This window comes from Copadichromis virginalis, linkage group LG10, assembly GCF_057382275.1.
Source record: "Copadichromis virginalis isolate Kocher_CV1m ecotype Utaka linkage group LG10, C_Virginalis_male_GT1.1, whole genome shotgun sequence".
Lineage (NCBI taxonomy): Eukaryota > Metazoa > Chordata > Actinopteri > Cichliformes > Cichlidae > Copadichromis > Copadichromis virginalis.
The window spans coordinates 2,768,739-2,786,064 of record NC_140627.1 but is presented as its reverse complement, the minus strand read 5'-3'; the positions used below and the strand labels follow the sequence as shown (position 1 = coordinate 2,786,064).

The 17,326-nt window shown below is 41.8% G+C and overlaps 1 protein-coding gene across 1 annotated transcript in view; it reads right to left on the bottom strand.

The window, feature by feature from the left end:
- uvrag (UV radiation resistance associated gene) overlaps window positions 1-17,326 on the bottom strand; it is a 94,977-nt gene that overhangs the window by 32,195 nt on the left and 45,456 nt on the right. Inside the window, exon 13 of the mRNA XM_085469459.1 lies at window positions 14,176-14,251. Coding sequence (XP_085325585.1) covers window positions 14,176-14,251 — 76 coding nt within the window. The remainder of the gene's footprint in view (window positions 1-14,175; window positions 14,252-17,326) is intronic.

Here is a 17,326-nt window from a genome sequence, read left to right as displayed (position 1 = left end):
ACATGACAGTAAGGACACTCCACCCACATCCTCTCACCTTTGCCAGCTAATTGAAGCTGACACCAGGGGCTGATGGAGAGACACTGCCCTAATGAGGTGAGACTGTACATGGCAGACGGGAGTGTTGGAGAGAGTGGCATTTCAAGAAAGAGACTAATTCTGAGATTCACTTGACAAACCTAAATTAGTGATAGAGGCAGCGATTTTGCGATGATAAGCGCCCAACGTACAGACTTTGTGGACCACAGCCGCGGTGCTAATTCAGATCAAAGGCTGCCGACTGGCCAGAGTCAAAGGGCTGTAATGAAATCCACATGGAGGCAGGAAAAGCACCGGCTAGAGGCATGAACGCAGAGCTGGAATGGCTGATATTTTTTCAGATACTGACCACCTGGGGCCAGCATTGTTTTATTCTCAGAGCTGTTTAATATCACTGAGCTGTAATGAGGCCAGCACTCAAGAACAAATACCTCTACTCACATAAGCCCATATGAGAGCACACACGAGGCTTGATGAATTAAAAAGGAAAACAAATTGTTCTAAACTTGCTGATATAAAATACACTCGTTCTCTGCCCCGTCTTCTCTTACGACGAGTTAACAGGGACCTCTGGTGCTAAGCTTGGCCTCCAAAAGCAGAGAAAATCCTTTGGTTTGTGTGCTTTGGATCCATTCTGTTTCCCTCTTGAAAAGCAGACCAAACACTACAGATACTGTAACACACCATCAAATAACCACGATCAAAGGAAGTGATAAAACCTCCAGTCAAACCCCCGGCTTCCTCCCATTCCATTAATCTGTTGAGAAGTTTGTTTAATTCTAACCTAAGTCAGCATTTTTAGACAAAAGAAGAGAGAGGCTTCGACGCTCTAACAGAGTGCTAGTGAAACGAGGCGAGCTCCAAACACACAGGCCTCGGCTACAAATTCCAACCAGCTGGAAACTGCAGACACACTATTAAGTAAATGATGGAGCAGAGCAGCCAACACTCTCTAAACACCCAGAATCTCAGCAAAGCCCTCGTTTTTTAGACCGCCGTGCCAAAAAATCCACAGCCTGACCTGTGGGAAAAATACATTTGAAGATAACCATAACACGACTGCACCGATTGATTATAAAGGATGATACACAAAAGCAAATGAAACATGGCACAAGATCGCTGCTTATCATCCGTGGATCTCAACCTATTATTTTAAATTCTTTATGCAGATTACTCGACGACATGTAGGTCCCCCTCCGCCCAACGAGTGAGCCTACACACCATCAGCTTTTGCACGTAGCAAAACTGTGTGGCTTTCACTAACTAGAGACACGACACACTGGCTGGGGCTTAAAAACAATCTCAGTACTGCTCCTCATATGGAATTCTTTCCAATCACTGACTTTCCCTTATACACAGACAGGATTAACATTTACTTTTACTCTTCTCTGTAGTGGAACTAGCTCCTGTGGTACCTCTTTGCGGCGAAGGACAAACCTAGAACTACCAACCACGAAATGTGGAAATTCAATTAGACGAATTTAAGTGTTTCATAAAGTCATAGGTGGCTGTCCAGAGGAATTCTCATAAAAGCTCAGGCATAATCGCTGTGCAGTGACAGCCTCGCTACGTACACACGCCCATAAGTGGAAACCGCAGAACAGTGACATACACTTAGAAATGTGGTCTGAGACCTGCTTGTAAATCTCGAGGCAAGTTAGAGCTGACAGACTACAAAGGTGGCTTTCTTCATTGTCCTGGTCAGCTCTGGAGCATCTATCAATTCCCAGAAACGGTATCTGAGAGCAGAACGTCAAACGCCACAGCCAAACTATCGCAATCTCCGTGGCACAGCAGGATATGGTAAATATCTGTTTATAGAAACGGGTGCTCCCACTTTGGGTTGTAAAAAGGGTCCCGCCAACAACTCTCTCTGGCCAATAAGTGGCAGTGGATGCAAGCTGTAGCTAACAACAAAAGTTTGTGATGGAAAATAGGGACCACACAGTAAGGCTACGAAAACCCAAGGGCAAAGAGGGGTGTACATTAAAGTCTGGCGTTGGTTAATGGATAGCTTGAATATGGCTTTCCAGAGAAACGCAGAACAACTAATCCACAAAGGAGCTTCCCCCACAGCCTCTACTCCAAACATCAGAAGAACTGGTGTAATTTCTCAGTAGCTGTTCTTCCGGTTCTGTAGCAGTGAGATGATCAAGTTTCACATCTCCTGCAGATAGACCGCTAGCAGCTCCCAATTCATGCGGCAAAACATCCGTTCAGTTTGGTCCAAGACGGCAGCCGTGAATATAGCTGCTTCCTTTTTACAGACATGCAGGAACACGCACACATAAATGTAACAGACAAAAAGTTAAAGTTTGGTTAGAAACCTTTCATGTGACCTTTGGACTCTTCCCACATCATTAACTTCATTTTATTCAAATGCTTTCAATTCAGAAGGTGAAACATTCAGACGATGTGTTACACCTTACTCCTACGAGTGTTCGATCAATATATCGATTACCTTGATGGATTAATGCTAATCAAATGTTTTCTAAGTAATCCGAGTCATTCAACTAGGAGGGTGAGTAATGATTTTTTATCATAATACAAATTAAATGTGCCCAAAAAATAAAAATAAAACCCAACACAGGCAGTCGCTCCAATAATCCAAAGTTGTTTCTGTCTGACACAACATGAAAGCGCAACAATTTAACTACAATCTGCATTGTTTCACACAAAATTGCAAAATACAAAGCACAATCCAAATGAGATCACGGAGCAGTGCAGGTTACAGACTCGACCTTTTCGCTTCAGCTCGGCCTGTCGGCAATTTCATTATACAATCTATGCAGCTCTCAACTGAACCTGCTTATAAGCTGCCAGCAAGAATTTCTCACTTGAAATGTGATAAACAAAGTAGAATAATGAAGTGAAGTAAAGACATGTTGTTAAAAGTGGCACCTTAATGGCCTTTAAATGCATAACACATTGTTAAACTTTGGCTCAATAACTTCTCCTCTATTAGATACGAGCGGATGATTATCCAACATTTGTATAGCATGTGGCCACGTGGGAGATGATGCTCAAAGCTTAGCGTTTCAAGCTCTTGCTCACCAGCCTGGAGGAGAACAGGCACGTTTATGGCCTAAAACAGAACGTCACCTAGTACCTCATTTCTTCTTTCCTGTTAAGGTGAAAGTGACGGATACGCGATTGATTTAGAGCTGTGTACTCCGGTGCCTGTCCTGCCCATTATCTGTTGTATCATATTAATGCCTTTGAAATAGAAAGCGGATGTGGCCGTTATGGAATGATGAAGACAATGAGTGGCAGCCGGCAGTTGAAATGGTCTGATTACTTCCAGGCTCCGTCTGTTCCAGAGTAAAAATGGTGGCAGAGCCTGGAGAGCCGCGGTCCAGGGTTCAGGTAAACAAACAGCATACAGTGGGCTGCGTTACGATTGCTGAACATCGAGGGCTCTTTTTGTTGACATGAGGTCTGCACTGAGGCAGCCGGACCGGAGAATGATCGCTGTTGTTTTGGGTGGAGGGGGCGACAGTGCAGATGTAATCGGCCGTTTCTCTTCCTAGATTTCTTTTTGCTTTTGGGAATGTTCTCTGGTACGCACCAAAAAGTGAGTCATAAACCGCAAAGTCATAGCTGGATGAGGAGAGAAACACCAACGGATTTCTGAGGGAAACAGAATAGTTTCGTCTAAAACGCTTCCAAATTCTCAGAAAGAGCCTTTGGAGAAACAGGCTGAAGATCCAGTTTCTGCTCTCATTCAAGGGAATCTGAGCTGTGCAGAGGCGAAAAAAAAAAGGATAAATACTGCAGATAAGGCCGGATACAGGAGGACTTTTCTTGTGTAAGCAGTGCCTCGGAAACTGAAAGATAAATCGCTGCCAAACGTTGTCTGTTTTTCTTTGTTTTTCTTTATAAACGTGAAAGCCTCAAAGTAAGCTCGGGATCTGGGTTCCACTGCTACTTTATTCAGTTTGTTTAAGAATGAGGAGATGTTGCAAGATGTGGCAAAAAACTGAAATTAGAATCCCTGCATTTACACTATACATACACACAAACATAAAAGTGGGCAGCAAGAACACACATTTTGATCATTTACATGTGACTACTAAACAATCAGTCATTGTATACCACCACCTCTGAATCACAGGCTGGCAGACGGAGTAAACACAAAACTGTTCGGAGGAATGTCAACTATGGAAAAACTGAGTTCGTGAGCAAATACGGTCCACCCATTGTTTCTTTAAAGGGAAAACCCGGTCAGCCATCGACCTGTACCATCTCCAACATGTGCAATACTAAAGAAAATAAGGTAATAGCTGGAGATAGTTTCCCATGGAGAATTTTAACCATCGTGACAACTCAGTCTGAGGTGGAGGGGAGTTATGAGGTGGAAGGGAGCTGTGCAATGCTCACTTTCTGCGTGTCTTTGAGTGGGTCATATGGTTTTTATCGAAGCACAATCACATGAGCTAATGGCAGCAGAGGGCTATGCCAAGATTTTGTCCCATCTCTTGTGACTTGGGGTCACAGAGGCAAAGAGATGGAGGGTCTAAAGCTTGGACTGGAGCATGGGAACTGAACAGAGATGAATGAGAGAAGAGCAACAATGAACAAAAGAGCCGATCAGGTCAAAGGGTTTCCCTGCGCACACCTCACCATAAGCTGAAGAGACACAGTAACGTTTCCATGTTCTTTTTTAGGATGGCAAAACGAGACCAGTTTCCTGCCAGCTCACATTTTATTTACAAATCTGTCAGACTTCTGACTAACTTTGGTTTCAGCGGCGTCTGTGAGGGAAAAAGGACAATTTCCCCTGTTGTATTTTATCCAAACACGCTCGCTGTGGATGGTTGAGATAAGCAAAATATAAATTTCACTATTAGGGGCTGAGTGACCATACAACACAACCGCAACACTGTATGCTCTGATTTATGTTCATAATCCTTAACTTTGAAAATTAGTTTGACATGTTTTTAGAATATATTTAGTATTAAATCTCCCATTTCACTATTTATCCAAAGTTAAGGAACTCACACTAGGTGACAGCATATATGAATGAAGCAGAATCAGCTTCCTGTGAGCCTCGTTCCCATCATCCAACTGTAAACACCAACTCTTGTATACTGCTGTAATTTTAAACAACCTTTCCAAAGGAGCTGCACCAAGAATACCTCCAGCCAACCAGCTCGTGTTGCGCTTGCTGCCACCTCCACTAACCACTAAATGCAGTAGGCTCCCCCATGAGTCATAGCTGTGTTTTATGGAGCCACAGTTGCCGCTCTTAATGACAGCAGGCGCTCTGACGTATGCCCCAGACCACCGCTATGGCACTCTGCCTTTAGACCATGGTGTGAAATTGCCCAGAGACTTGGCAGGTGGAAGAATACAAGCGACTTTCTCCTGTAGACAGAAATAAAGGTGAACCCCGGGGTGACCTGCTTGGGCTGCAACAGATTTAAAGTGTTTTAAATCCCAATACTTGGTTTCCTGTGCCTGAGGCCCACAAAATATGATATACCAAGCACTGAGTCTGAGAACTAGCTGTTGTGTTGACCTCTTCCTGTTGAAAGCATGGCTCCTTCGTGTAGCATCAGTTGTCATCTAATAAGCCCCACATGCCTGTTTCCCAAAAACAGAGCATGGTGGATAAAGCTGGCAATCTGGAAACGCAGCACATGACAATAAGCCGCTCCACTCAGCCACCCTAACTCGGTGGGTTTTTCTGTGTATAGATGAGAGGCAGACTTTAACACTTATGCCTCCCTGTAGATGGATACATCAGGCCCACTTACATACTATTAAAAAAACTCATGTAATTCATTCATGTAACAGCCAAGCAAAGAGAGAAAAACTCTTCTCACATCCTCTCCAAACGCTGAGGTTTGGGGATCGGCTCAGTTTGGAATAAAAGAAAACATACATGTTAACAAAAAAGGCAAAGTTTCCAAACAAACATTTGTGACTCACTCAAGCGTTGCAAATTTTGCAATATTTTCTGATTACACAAGAAATAAAAGAGGGAATTGGGGAGAATAGCTGGACTTTAGCCCGAACATTCCTCAAAGCCTTTTGTTTTTAAACTTCTTATCCTCAAACAAATTAAGCTGAACGAGCAGCACAGGAGCCTGTTATCAGCTGACGTCCAGGATGCTCAGTGCATCTTCTCCATCCCAATAGGAGCAAACGTTCCCCTCTGCCACATCAAAGAAGGGTCGCCCCGCTACGGCACAGATCCTTGGCCAGCTTCGACGGTATCACTTTCAAACACGGCCGCACAAGGCAATTTAATAGTACACGGACAGCTAATGTATCCCACCCAGCGTCCAGTCACCACCAAAGCAGCCAATCAGACCTTCAGTCGGGCCTGCTGTGAAACCAGACCTCTGCTTGTCTGCAAAGCCAGACTTTGGACAAGCTGTGCATGACTGCTTAACGTGGCTTATTCAAAACAAGGAGGCCTCCAAAGACACAAAGAAAAATTTAAAAACCGCAATCTCAATAATGACTCTCTGCTGCAACTAGAAAAGCCGTCTGTTTGAAAATAATATTAGCCAGAGAAAACCACAGCTTAAAGTGTAGGGTCAATAAATGAGCCATTTCCCAGTAAAAGCCCCAATAAGAACCTCGACAGGAAACATAGAGCAGTAAAAGTAAAAAGTCAAAGTCAGCCAGCTGATAAAGTGCTTGACAATCACAGTTAATGACTTCTAATTAGATTTAAAGGAGACATTACATACGAGTTAAGCCTGCATTTCCCGGGATTAAGTCCTAAACCCTGAAATTTTGTGATGCGAGACCACAAAACTGATAGCTTATGTAACCCAGTGAGTTTACACGACTCAGTAATGCACTACAACATGTTATTGTTAATTGGGATTTATCATTACTCTGTTAATCACTGAGTTGATCAAAAATAAATCAATAATAAAAGATAAATACTATAAATATAAGAATAAAACCCAAAGAGTATATTTAACACCCCTACTGGTTAGGAAGGAACAAGCCCCGCCTTCCCCTGCTCTGTACCGTCACGTGCTCAGACACAGAGAGAGACGGAGGTGCACGAGACCATCACTGATTTTCACCGCCAAGCTTTTCGCTGGAAAATAACTATTAACTTGATAAATTGAGCAAATATCCATACCGGAGATCTGCATGGACCTTGGAGAAACGGACCTGATTTATTGTGAACATTTCGGACCTTGAAACCATCGCGGTGAGTCAGAAGCTGTTAAGCTAACCTTGAAGCTAAAAAGCTAACAAGAAGTTAACAGGGAATATAATGGCCCGATTTCAATGTTGTAGATCTGCGCGGGAGCGGATGAAGTGGACAAGATCCTCTCTGAGAGTTGAACAAGATCCTCTCTGAGAGTTGAACATTAGAAGTAGAGCTGGGCGATATGAGATTTTTTCATATCACGATATGTTTTTTTTTCATTTCAGGCGATAACGATATCTATCACGATATAAGCCAAATAACTATATTTGTAAGATTTAAATGTGCCGTTGCTCACAAGTAAAATGTGAAATAATCAGCAGCTTGTTTTTAAATATTTATTTCCCATAATAAGTTCAACAGGGTAGATGTACTTAAGGAACATGAGACTTTTTCAGATAAATAAAGGCAAATATTGCAAACTACACAAAAGGCAGCCGCTAAAGCGTTTAAGTTTCAAAATAGAACAAACGAAACAGACTAAATTGTCAATTCCACTTAGAAACAAAATATTAATTCTAAAAATAAATCTTAGTTTGTTTTACAGAAGAACAGACAAAACTGACTAACTTTTGTCAATATCAAATAAACTGAGAACTAAAAGGAAATTCTCAATCTCTCCTTGTTGTATAGCTGAGCTTTTCAAACAGTTTTAACAGTTACTTTAGTCTGACAAAAGCCGAATGATGAATTAGCGCTTCCAGTCAGAGACCGAGGCTACGTCCACATGTACACGGGTATTTTTGAAAACGGAGATTTTCCGTTTTCGTTTTAAAAAATAATCCCGTCCACACATAAAGGCAGAAATGAAGGAAAACGGTGCTATGAACATGCCAAAGCAGCAGGTGGCGCTAGATTCCTAACCGTGCAGAAATGTTGGCCAATCAGAAGTCTAGAAGCCTCGGTGGGAAAAAGTAAACAAAGCTGGGGCATAGAAGCAGAACCGAGTCGTATGTGTGGACGGACAGTAACTGTGTGTATATGTAAGCATTTAAACACTGCAGAGAGTAGAATTAACAGTATTGTAGAAGTTCATTTCACCGAAACAATAACGTGGCGCACAGTGTGACGCATGCACCAGTTTATTGCATTTCCAGACTTGCTTTCAGCACAATTTACAGTGAGCGCTACTCTGTTTTTGTCAGACTTGAAATAGCCGAAATACCTTCACACTACGGAGCTTCTATGGCTCTTCCGTTCGACAATCTCTCCGGCATTGGAACCATCATCTGTTTTCTCTTCGGTCACGCTCGGTTGATTTTTCTAGTCGATACACTCATTTCCTCCATTACCCGCTGGCTGCTTCCCAAACAAACACACGTGCGGCTTGGCACTTGTGCTGTATGTAACAAGTCACGCGACGTGAAGCTGCGGCTGTGATTGGTTCGGCTCTGCGCTACTTAATTTGGATCGGCCGACTTTAAAAAAAAAAAAAAAAAAAAGAGGACAAGAGCGGCGAGGTCTATCGCGATAGCTTAATTTCTCTATCGAGTAAAAGTTATATCGCGATAGATATCGTTATCGTTCTATCGCCCAGCTCTAATTAGAAGTGTGCTGGTGAGTTAAACTGGGACTGGGCGAATCAGGCTAATTGAAAAGCTAACTAGCCTAATGCTCATAGCTGTAGCTGACCACGTTTTCACTGTGGGAGAACACACGGGGTTTCTCACTGAGTTCAGCCATTTTGAGCACTCAGCTTGTGTGCTGATGATGTTCTAGTATTACTTGTTGAATATTAAATGCACTAAAATTAGATGATGGAATAAGTTAATGTTGATCTTAAAGGTCATGAATCTACTTTATTTTGTTACATTTGATGCTCGAGCGGCACTGGATAGATGTCCGTGTGTATTCTTACTGTGCTGATACGTTACCACATACTGTAAAACTACAGCCTGTGGGTTTTTGTATATTCTTTTGGTAATTTTATTCTGTACATTGAGTGTAAATAATATATTGCTTCATTGCTATGCAGTGTAAAGCAATGCTCCTGTAATTCAGTTAAAGGGCAATACTGTAAAAAAATAATCTACCATAGTTTATGGTTTATTTCTGATTTCTGATAGAAATGTGCACCTTGACGATAGAATAAGCTGATTGTGATTTAAAGATTGCATTCATGATTAAGATGCACTGTATAGACTATAGTTAGAAATTAGAATTAATGTTTTGTGCTTGTTTTGTTATAGCACTTACATTATTTACATATGGCCATGTATATCATTAGAGTGTGAACTGAATTAGTAATAGTCCTGTTGTTTACAGGCTAGGTTTTTTTTATGGGATCGTGAGACCTGGATCTCTTCCTGACGAGGAAGATGGCGAGCCTTTCCCTTTGAACCGAACCACAGCCATTCTGAGTTGGCCCAGAAGGGCAGGTTGCTCTTCTCTCACGAACAATTGCAACAGTGCGGTAGGACGAAATCGCACCAATCACAAACTTTTGACCTGTTGGATTTGACTTGACTGAACACTGACTATTAAGCCGGCAAGACTGACATATCTGAGCTCAGATAGGATTCTGACTGTTATTATTATTGCTGTCACTGTATTTTATTTTGTTTTCATTCCTGTTCATAAAATGCTGTTAAATTGTTGCTAAATAGTTTAATACAATTCATAGCAACTTTACCTGTGGCTCCAGTCATTCTTCTCCACGCAACTCCCTTTATCCCTCCTGCGAATCTAGCTATTGGCCCATTCTCTCCATCTTACTTTAATTTCCCCTACCCTATCCTGTACTTGGCTACACTTACATTCAGAGAAGTGAACAGCTTAATGTGGAGTTCAGAAATCAGCCAAACTGGGAGGAAGAAGCTCCGTTTGTGGAGCGTTGCATTTTATTGACTGTGACATGTTTACCACTTCTTCAGTTTTTTCAGGTTTTAAACAATCGCAGCATCGAGCTGGACTACTCATGTGGCACAACCATACTGCTCTGGAGTCAAGCTGATAACTCATCCATAATGTGGAGACGCACACATGGAATGTATAAGGAAGTGCTTTGAACGAAAGCTGAAATTTTATCCTGTAAAAATAGTAACGCTCCTCTGAGCTGCTAGAGGCACATTTCTCAAGGTCAACAAAGCAAAGACAAAGTGTTTGGATCTCTCCTAAACAAGAGGCCACAGCAGCAAAGAGAACTTGGGAATCTACATGCAAGGCTTACACTTATTGTGTAGCGAATTCTGTTACTGCACAGATGAGGCTTTGCGAGCATTGCATATCGGCAAATAGCAGGCGTGCCGCCTTTTTATTAATTCATCATTCCACAGATTCTTTTTACAAAGTTATCGTGCACTCTGCACATGTACCCACCTGTGCTGTAGCTGAAGGCTTCCATCTGGATTCAAACCTTTAATTTGAATCTTTCTGCATTGGTTTCATGGACACTGGTGAGGACGTCCAGCTGTCTGGAACTCATTGTTCCTCTGCAGTGGACCAGATTCCTTTGAAGCACCATATATAAGGCCAGTTTCATCATTACAAAAGGAATGTGTCTAAAGAATACGCTTTACTCTTGAAATCCCAAAAAGACCTCTCTATGAATCACTGCCACATTTTGAACCGACAAATTCAACAATATTACTTGACAATATCTGCATTACGGATAAGCTGATTTCGATTAGGAATATTTCTCCTGCAGCCAAGCCATCCTTGCATGTGCCTTCAATCAGTGGGCAAATTAAACTTTCAGCAGGAGAGAGCATGCTGTGCTGCATCTGATGTCACTATGTGGTTGAGCCTGGTGAAACAAAGCTGATGTGTGGCTCTGATAAAAAAAACTAAACTGAGATGATTGCACACCAAATGATCTTCCAGTCAATTTGAATCCACCTACGATACAACACCAGAACATAAGACATCCTGCACACAAACTTGCATACTTGTATATGTTCATCTGAGCTTTACTGCAAACTTTTCCAAGGCTTTGCGAGTGTGAATGCATGACTGTGCACATATGTGAGTGCTCGAACATGTGCATGTGTGTTTAGCCCTGACAGTTATTACAAAACAGTAAAATCCAGAGAAAAATACAAACCTCAGCCCAGCAAATATTTCACCTTTGACAAGAGATCGCTTAGACTGACAAGCAGTGCTGGAATGAGTGCTGGATTAGTTTGGCATTAATCAACAAAGAACACTGACCTAACAATGTGCATTCTGCTATTAACGTGAATAATAGCTTCCCTTCTGAAATCATGAGACACAAATCATCATTTAGCTACATGACACGGTAAAACCAGTGAATTCCATTTAGTGGTTTTAGACAGCACTTATTTTCTTTTGCCGTCTAAAATGTTTTCTTATCTCACTTATTTTCTTATTCTTGGATGCTGTTGGAAAGATGGCAGATTTTATTGCTGGCTAGAAGCTCGTGGTGTAGCATTAACACTGAAACCTCCCAGTGCGCCGCGTTCTGAAGTGAGCCACCTGTTAGAGCGAGTGGCCCAGTTAAGAGGTGGAGAGCTCCGTCATCCTCGGCCGAACGAGGAGGAAAACAGGGAGTGGAACGCAAACTGTTAAAAGTCGGTGCCAAATGACTCGAGGATAACTGGAGGGCGTAACTAAGGTCAACACATTAAACGTACTTCAATAAACCGAGACGGGTCAAGAGTTCAACAGATCACATGAAAAGACCAAATCCAAAAATAAATTGTTCCTGCTATTAAGTATATACAGTCACATATAAAGATTTAAGCTGTTTTTTCCACACTTGCATGTTTCAGATCATCAAACAAAAATAGATGATGATATTCAAAGTCCTCAAAATATTACTTTGTACTGCAAAATAATGAACCTCTGATTATTGAAAAACCGCCTCTGTAAGATGCTCTTTATAGCAAATCTTGTTACTGAGCTGCTGCAAATTCAACCAATTCGTTGCAAAATGTTCTTTCAGCTGTTTGTTTTCAGTGGCTCTTATTTTCCATCCCAAATTTGAGACCTGCTGCTAGGGCTGTGCGATACGACCAGAATCTCATATCCCGATATAAAACAGCTATCGTCCGATAACAATATAAATCACAAATTTAATATTTTCTGTAAATTCTGTGAATCTCGGGCAGCTCAACTTGCGTGAAGTGTTTCCAGCTGGGTGTCGTGTAGCTGGAGTCGAGTGTTGTAACCGATGCATGAAACGATACATTTTTAGACATAAGTTGTAACGGCGCCGTTTTCTTTGTGAGTATTTATTACACGGCGTGCTGCGGGGAAAAGCCTGTTCTAACGTTTGAGTCTAAGCTTTATTTTTTAGCACCTGGCGGCTCTTTTTTACTTCTCATCCGTAAATAATCTGCTCTTTCACGTGATTCAGTTTATTTTGAAAAGTCTCAACAGGATCTTGAGCTTTATTGTGAAAGGTTTATGTGGAACATAAACAAGCGGACACGCGAAGGTTTTACCATCGCTGTTGCTAACGACAACGCATAAAAACAGGTTCTATTAAATATAAGAGAAAGAGAGAACTTTAATAAATGAATATACCCACTACAGTGACCATCAAAATAATGAAAAAATATTGCTGTAAACAGTTTATTTTGCGACACCACGAAACAAACGATAGCGTAAAATGAAACGGTAGACGTTTTTATATCGTCATCCGATATATATGGTTATATCGAACAGCCCTACTGCTGCTGCCACTAAATTTAAAATGAGCTAATAGTTAAAAACATCTGAAATGTTTTCCATGTTCAACTGGTAATCAAATATGGGTTTATGAGATTAGCAACTCATCTCATTCTGTTTTTACTTTTACACAACGTCCAATTTGACATGTGAGATATGACATCAAAAACCAGTTTCATCCTATCCTGGAATTATAAATTATTCCTGGATCTACACGCAGCTCGATTCCAAAATTGCACATCTGGTAAAATTTCCATGCAAATCATCCATAACTTTGAGTAACCCTGCTAACAAACACAAACTGAATCCATTACATAACTTCCTTGGCAGAGGTAACGATCACAGATTAACACTTGTAAATTGGCGCTAATTTAAAAGTGTTAAATTTAAAGATAAAGGTTATCTTATCTTATCTTAATGAGTCGATGAGTGTTGTGAGCTTTGCATGTCTGTCTCTTCAACTGACTAACAGCATCATTCATTACTTTTACATCAAGGGCGTAAAAACTTCATTCCACATTAGTCCACATAGATTGCAATAATTCAGCACTTACTAATATTTAAATTAAGCCTGACTAAAAGGCTTTTACAGCTGTTTCAGGAATTTCTTTATGACTAACACCTCCATTAATAACAATCAAGCTTTTTAATGACCAACCAGATGTTCCTGGAGCAACACACAGACTGGGGAAGTCTGCAGGTGTTGCAATGGATTAATACACAATGGTTTTGTTGTTTTCATGAGACAATTTGACGACATGAGACCGATATAATATCATCATCCTTTATAGTGATGGCAGAGTGTAAATGTATTAACACCTGTATGTCAACAGCAGGTCTCGACACACTGAACGCCGTATTGTGAAACTTAACCTCCTAGGACCTGCGTCCACATATGTGGACATCACATTTTGGCTTATTTAGACCAAAATACTCAATTTTGCTCTACAAGGGCCTGATATCCACTTACGAGGACATTATCCTGCTACTGTTCTATCAAAATTTTAAACGAATATCCTCATATGTCGCTCTTATTTTTCTTAAAAACAAAAATAAGGTAAAAAAAAAAAAAAAATCTGGTAATTCTTTGTTTTTACATTCATCGGGCCCCAATGTGCCGAAATATCAAAGAGAAATTAAAATTGCTGCCGTGGAAGAGTTCGGGTCTTAGGAGGTTAATGGACGAGACGCTGCACTCGGTACTAGCAACTTTTAGAAACTGCAGGACAACTTACAGTTACAAATTAGTATGATTTTTAAATAAGTTTTCAAGTCTAAAATGTCGTCAAACATGTTTAGCGCGTGTGCATGCAATGGATTACCTGGGCGATGTTCTTGTTGAGTAAGTAGACGCCATATTCAAAATGAAACCGCTCTCCTCTGGGGTACAAAGGGAATCTGTGAAATGCAGAAGAAAAAGAAACACTTAAAGAGGATTTTACTGTTTGCGATCCAGTCAGAGAACGTCTGCAAGCCGGCTACATTATATCCATATTACACATCAAAATATACTACACTTCCATCTACCTCGTTCTCTCTGGCTTCGCCACAGGAACGATTTGACTCGCATTGTTGAAAGTGTCCGATAATGTAGCCGGCAGTGTTTACATTGGGTGATACTTGCAGATTGCTCAGGAATCGAAGTCTGAGTCTATGATCCCTTCCCACTGTTTGATATTTCAGTTTAGCGCCGTACGGAGGTGGCATACCTCCGTACGGCGCTAAACTGAAATATCAAACAGCAGAGGCGTCCAAACAACGTGCTTATCCGCCCCTGAACAGGAACAAATTTTCTTTTCAGCATGGTGGGAAAGTCCCATCGGCGCCAGTCGCATGTCTTAGGTAGGACATGCAGGGAATGCTCATGAAGGAGATCCGGGAGATGCCCTTGGGTGCTGGCGTGGGGTAGTGAGGTGAATACGCTGACATACAGAGAGATACGGTTGGGGATGTTAAGGCCGGACTCATCCCTTTCAGTCATTAAGTGCTTATGCCTCCTGATCTCCCACTGAGGAGGCTTCAGCATGATGAGAAACGAGCTCCACAGAATAAGCAGGGATTTACTCTGAGCAAACACACACATACTCAAACCTGTGAATACTTTCAGGGACTACATTCATATCAGAGCTTTATCTGAAGAGCCCTTCAAAATTCTTCACCTTTACCTTTGGAGGAACCTAACCCCAAGTCTGCTCTTAACCTCTCACCCAAACGCTGAAGCAACGTGGGAGGAAATATGAGTGAACTTTGGAGTTTTAGCGTTTTCTGGCTCATGACATTCATCAGCAGAGTTGAGATGTTACATGTTGAGCTGATAAGAGGCCAAGTCAAATATAAACAAGGTTGTAAAGATAAAAATGAATAAAGCTTGTGCTTTAGAAATTTCACTTGAGGTGTAAGTGTTTTTCTTTACTAAAAGAATAAGGTGGAAAAGTAAAAGAATTAAAAAACCTACAATACACACTCACTGTGACTAATTGCTTCTCATCTATTGGATAGTGTGTGTGCCACAGGGAGGTCAGAGGTGATCTTAATCCTGTGCAGGAATAAAGTAGAAAAATACAGCAGAAACTCTGCAGCTTATAGGATATTATACGTCCAGATTTCACTGTATGACATTTGTGTTTTAGCATTTCCTCTCGATAAGAAGAACATACAGAACTAAGGGATTTTTAACAGCTCTCTCTCTTTTATTTGGCTTTTATCCACATCCTGAAAGTTTGCTTTACATCATATCTGCGGCTGTCTGGACATGTCAGACAACATTCTGACTGCAGGGTTCACTGTAAACACCTCCTCACTCACGCATCGCACTGCAGATCCGGGAAGGTTGAGAAGTAAACCTCGAACACATGGAGATCTTTGCAGCCCCGAAAATGAAATTTAACAGGATGTTGCTGCAAAAGTCTGGCAAAGAAAAAGTGCCGGTGTAGCCCGAGGGCCACACAGCCCGTCGCTCGTTAGACCTCCGTATCGCCGACATGCAGCCAAGGCCCCGCGGAGAAGGCGACACGCCAGAGGTCATATCTCAGCATTCGGAAATAACTAACAGGGAGAGGAAGAACAGCACAACAGGCATTCCCTGTGCACTGCTGGCAGAGCCAACATCACTTCCCCAAAAACAGATAGGATTTGTTTGCTGATGAGCATGACTGAAAGGGAAACAAAGCTACCTTCAACACACACAAACGCACCACGCACACTCCTGTACAGTGCGGTGATTAATGACTGCTGTCCGCTGTGTCTGAAATCACACTGCAGAGAGACTCTGGTTCACCAAACACCAGGAATTCCTCACGGGGACGTCCCGTAACGCCAAATATATTATTACACCGCAGCGGCGGGGAGGATCGAGTCGAGGGGAGGAGGCGCTGAAGGAGAACTTCAGCTAGAGAGCACTTTTAATTAATGCCGTTTGTTTGTCCGTCAGCGAGAGTACACAAAGAGCGGCGAGCACAGTTTAATAAAAGCCGGTGGAGTGGTCGGGCAAACAAAGAACCCGTTAAGTGTGGATGACTTGAGAAATCAAACAGAAACACCAGCGTTCAATGGTTTGTTCTTATTTGCTGTGTTTCGTTCCAGAGTAAAAAGGAAATCGCTGTATGAAATAACAGCCCTTGAGAACAGACTGCCATTGCCATTATCTCTGCTACAGCAGGAAAAATCTAAATGACGTGTCTGCGAGAGACATACGAGTATGAGGAGGCCGGACGCCGTTTTTAATCACTCAGCCGGCAACATAAACTGAAACAGTCCTCTGCACTAAACAATGTACGTGGTTCTTTTGTTTAATTGTGTTTTACATGTAAATCAAATCAAATCATCTCTTTCCCAGAAGGCCTCCGCACATTTCTTCACTTTCCTTGATCAGGCAGTTTCTTCCGTCAGCACATCCCTCTCCCGCTCCCCTCGGCGGCAGCGCCGCTGAAGGGTCACGTCTATGAAACTAACACAGCAAACTGAAAACGACAGGCGCCGTAATCAACACGCCCACTCACATAAGGGTGCATTCAAAAGACTGATTACTGAAACATGAAATCTGCTTTCATTTAGCTAATATTCAACTCTGGATGCACCGGACAGACAAAAAAAAAAAAAAAAGATGACAAAGAATAACAGTGATTTGAGGGCAGACGTAAATCTGTCACATTTCTTCCCCCTGCAAAAAAATAAAAAAAATAAAATGCACTTCTCTTTCCTTCTCATCTAAAGAGCATCCCAACCACAGCATAGTTAATGTGCAAGTGCCGGCTCTGGGTGTAGACCTGAAAATATGTAATTAATAAGTGTGGAGCCACGACATTGTAAAAAGACAAAAGCAGTATCTTACAGGAAAGTCCCCGGGTTTTATATGAATGCCCCCAGCCTGCCAGCGTTTTAACTGCAGGGTCTAGACAGCCTTTATCCACAGACAGCCTTCAAATATAAAGCTGGGACTCTTGTTAAATGAAGGAAACAACCAATAAACACGTA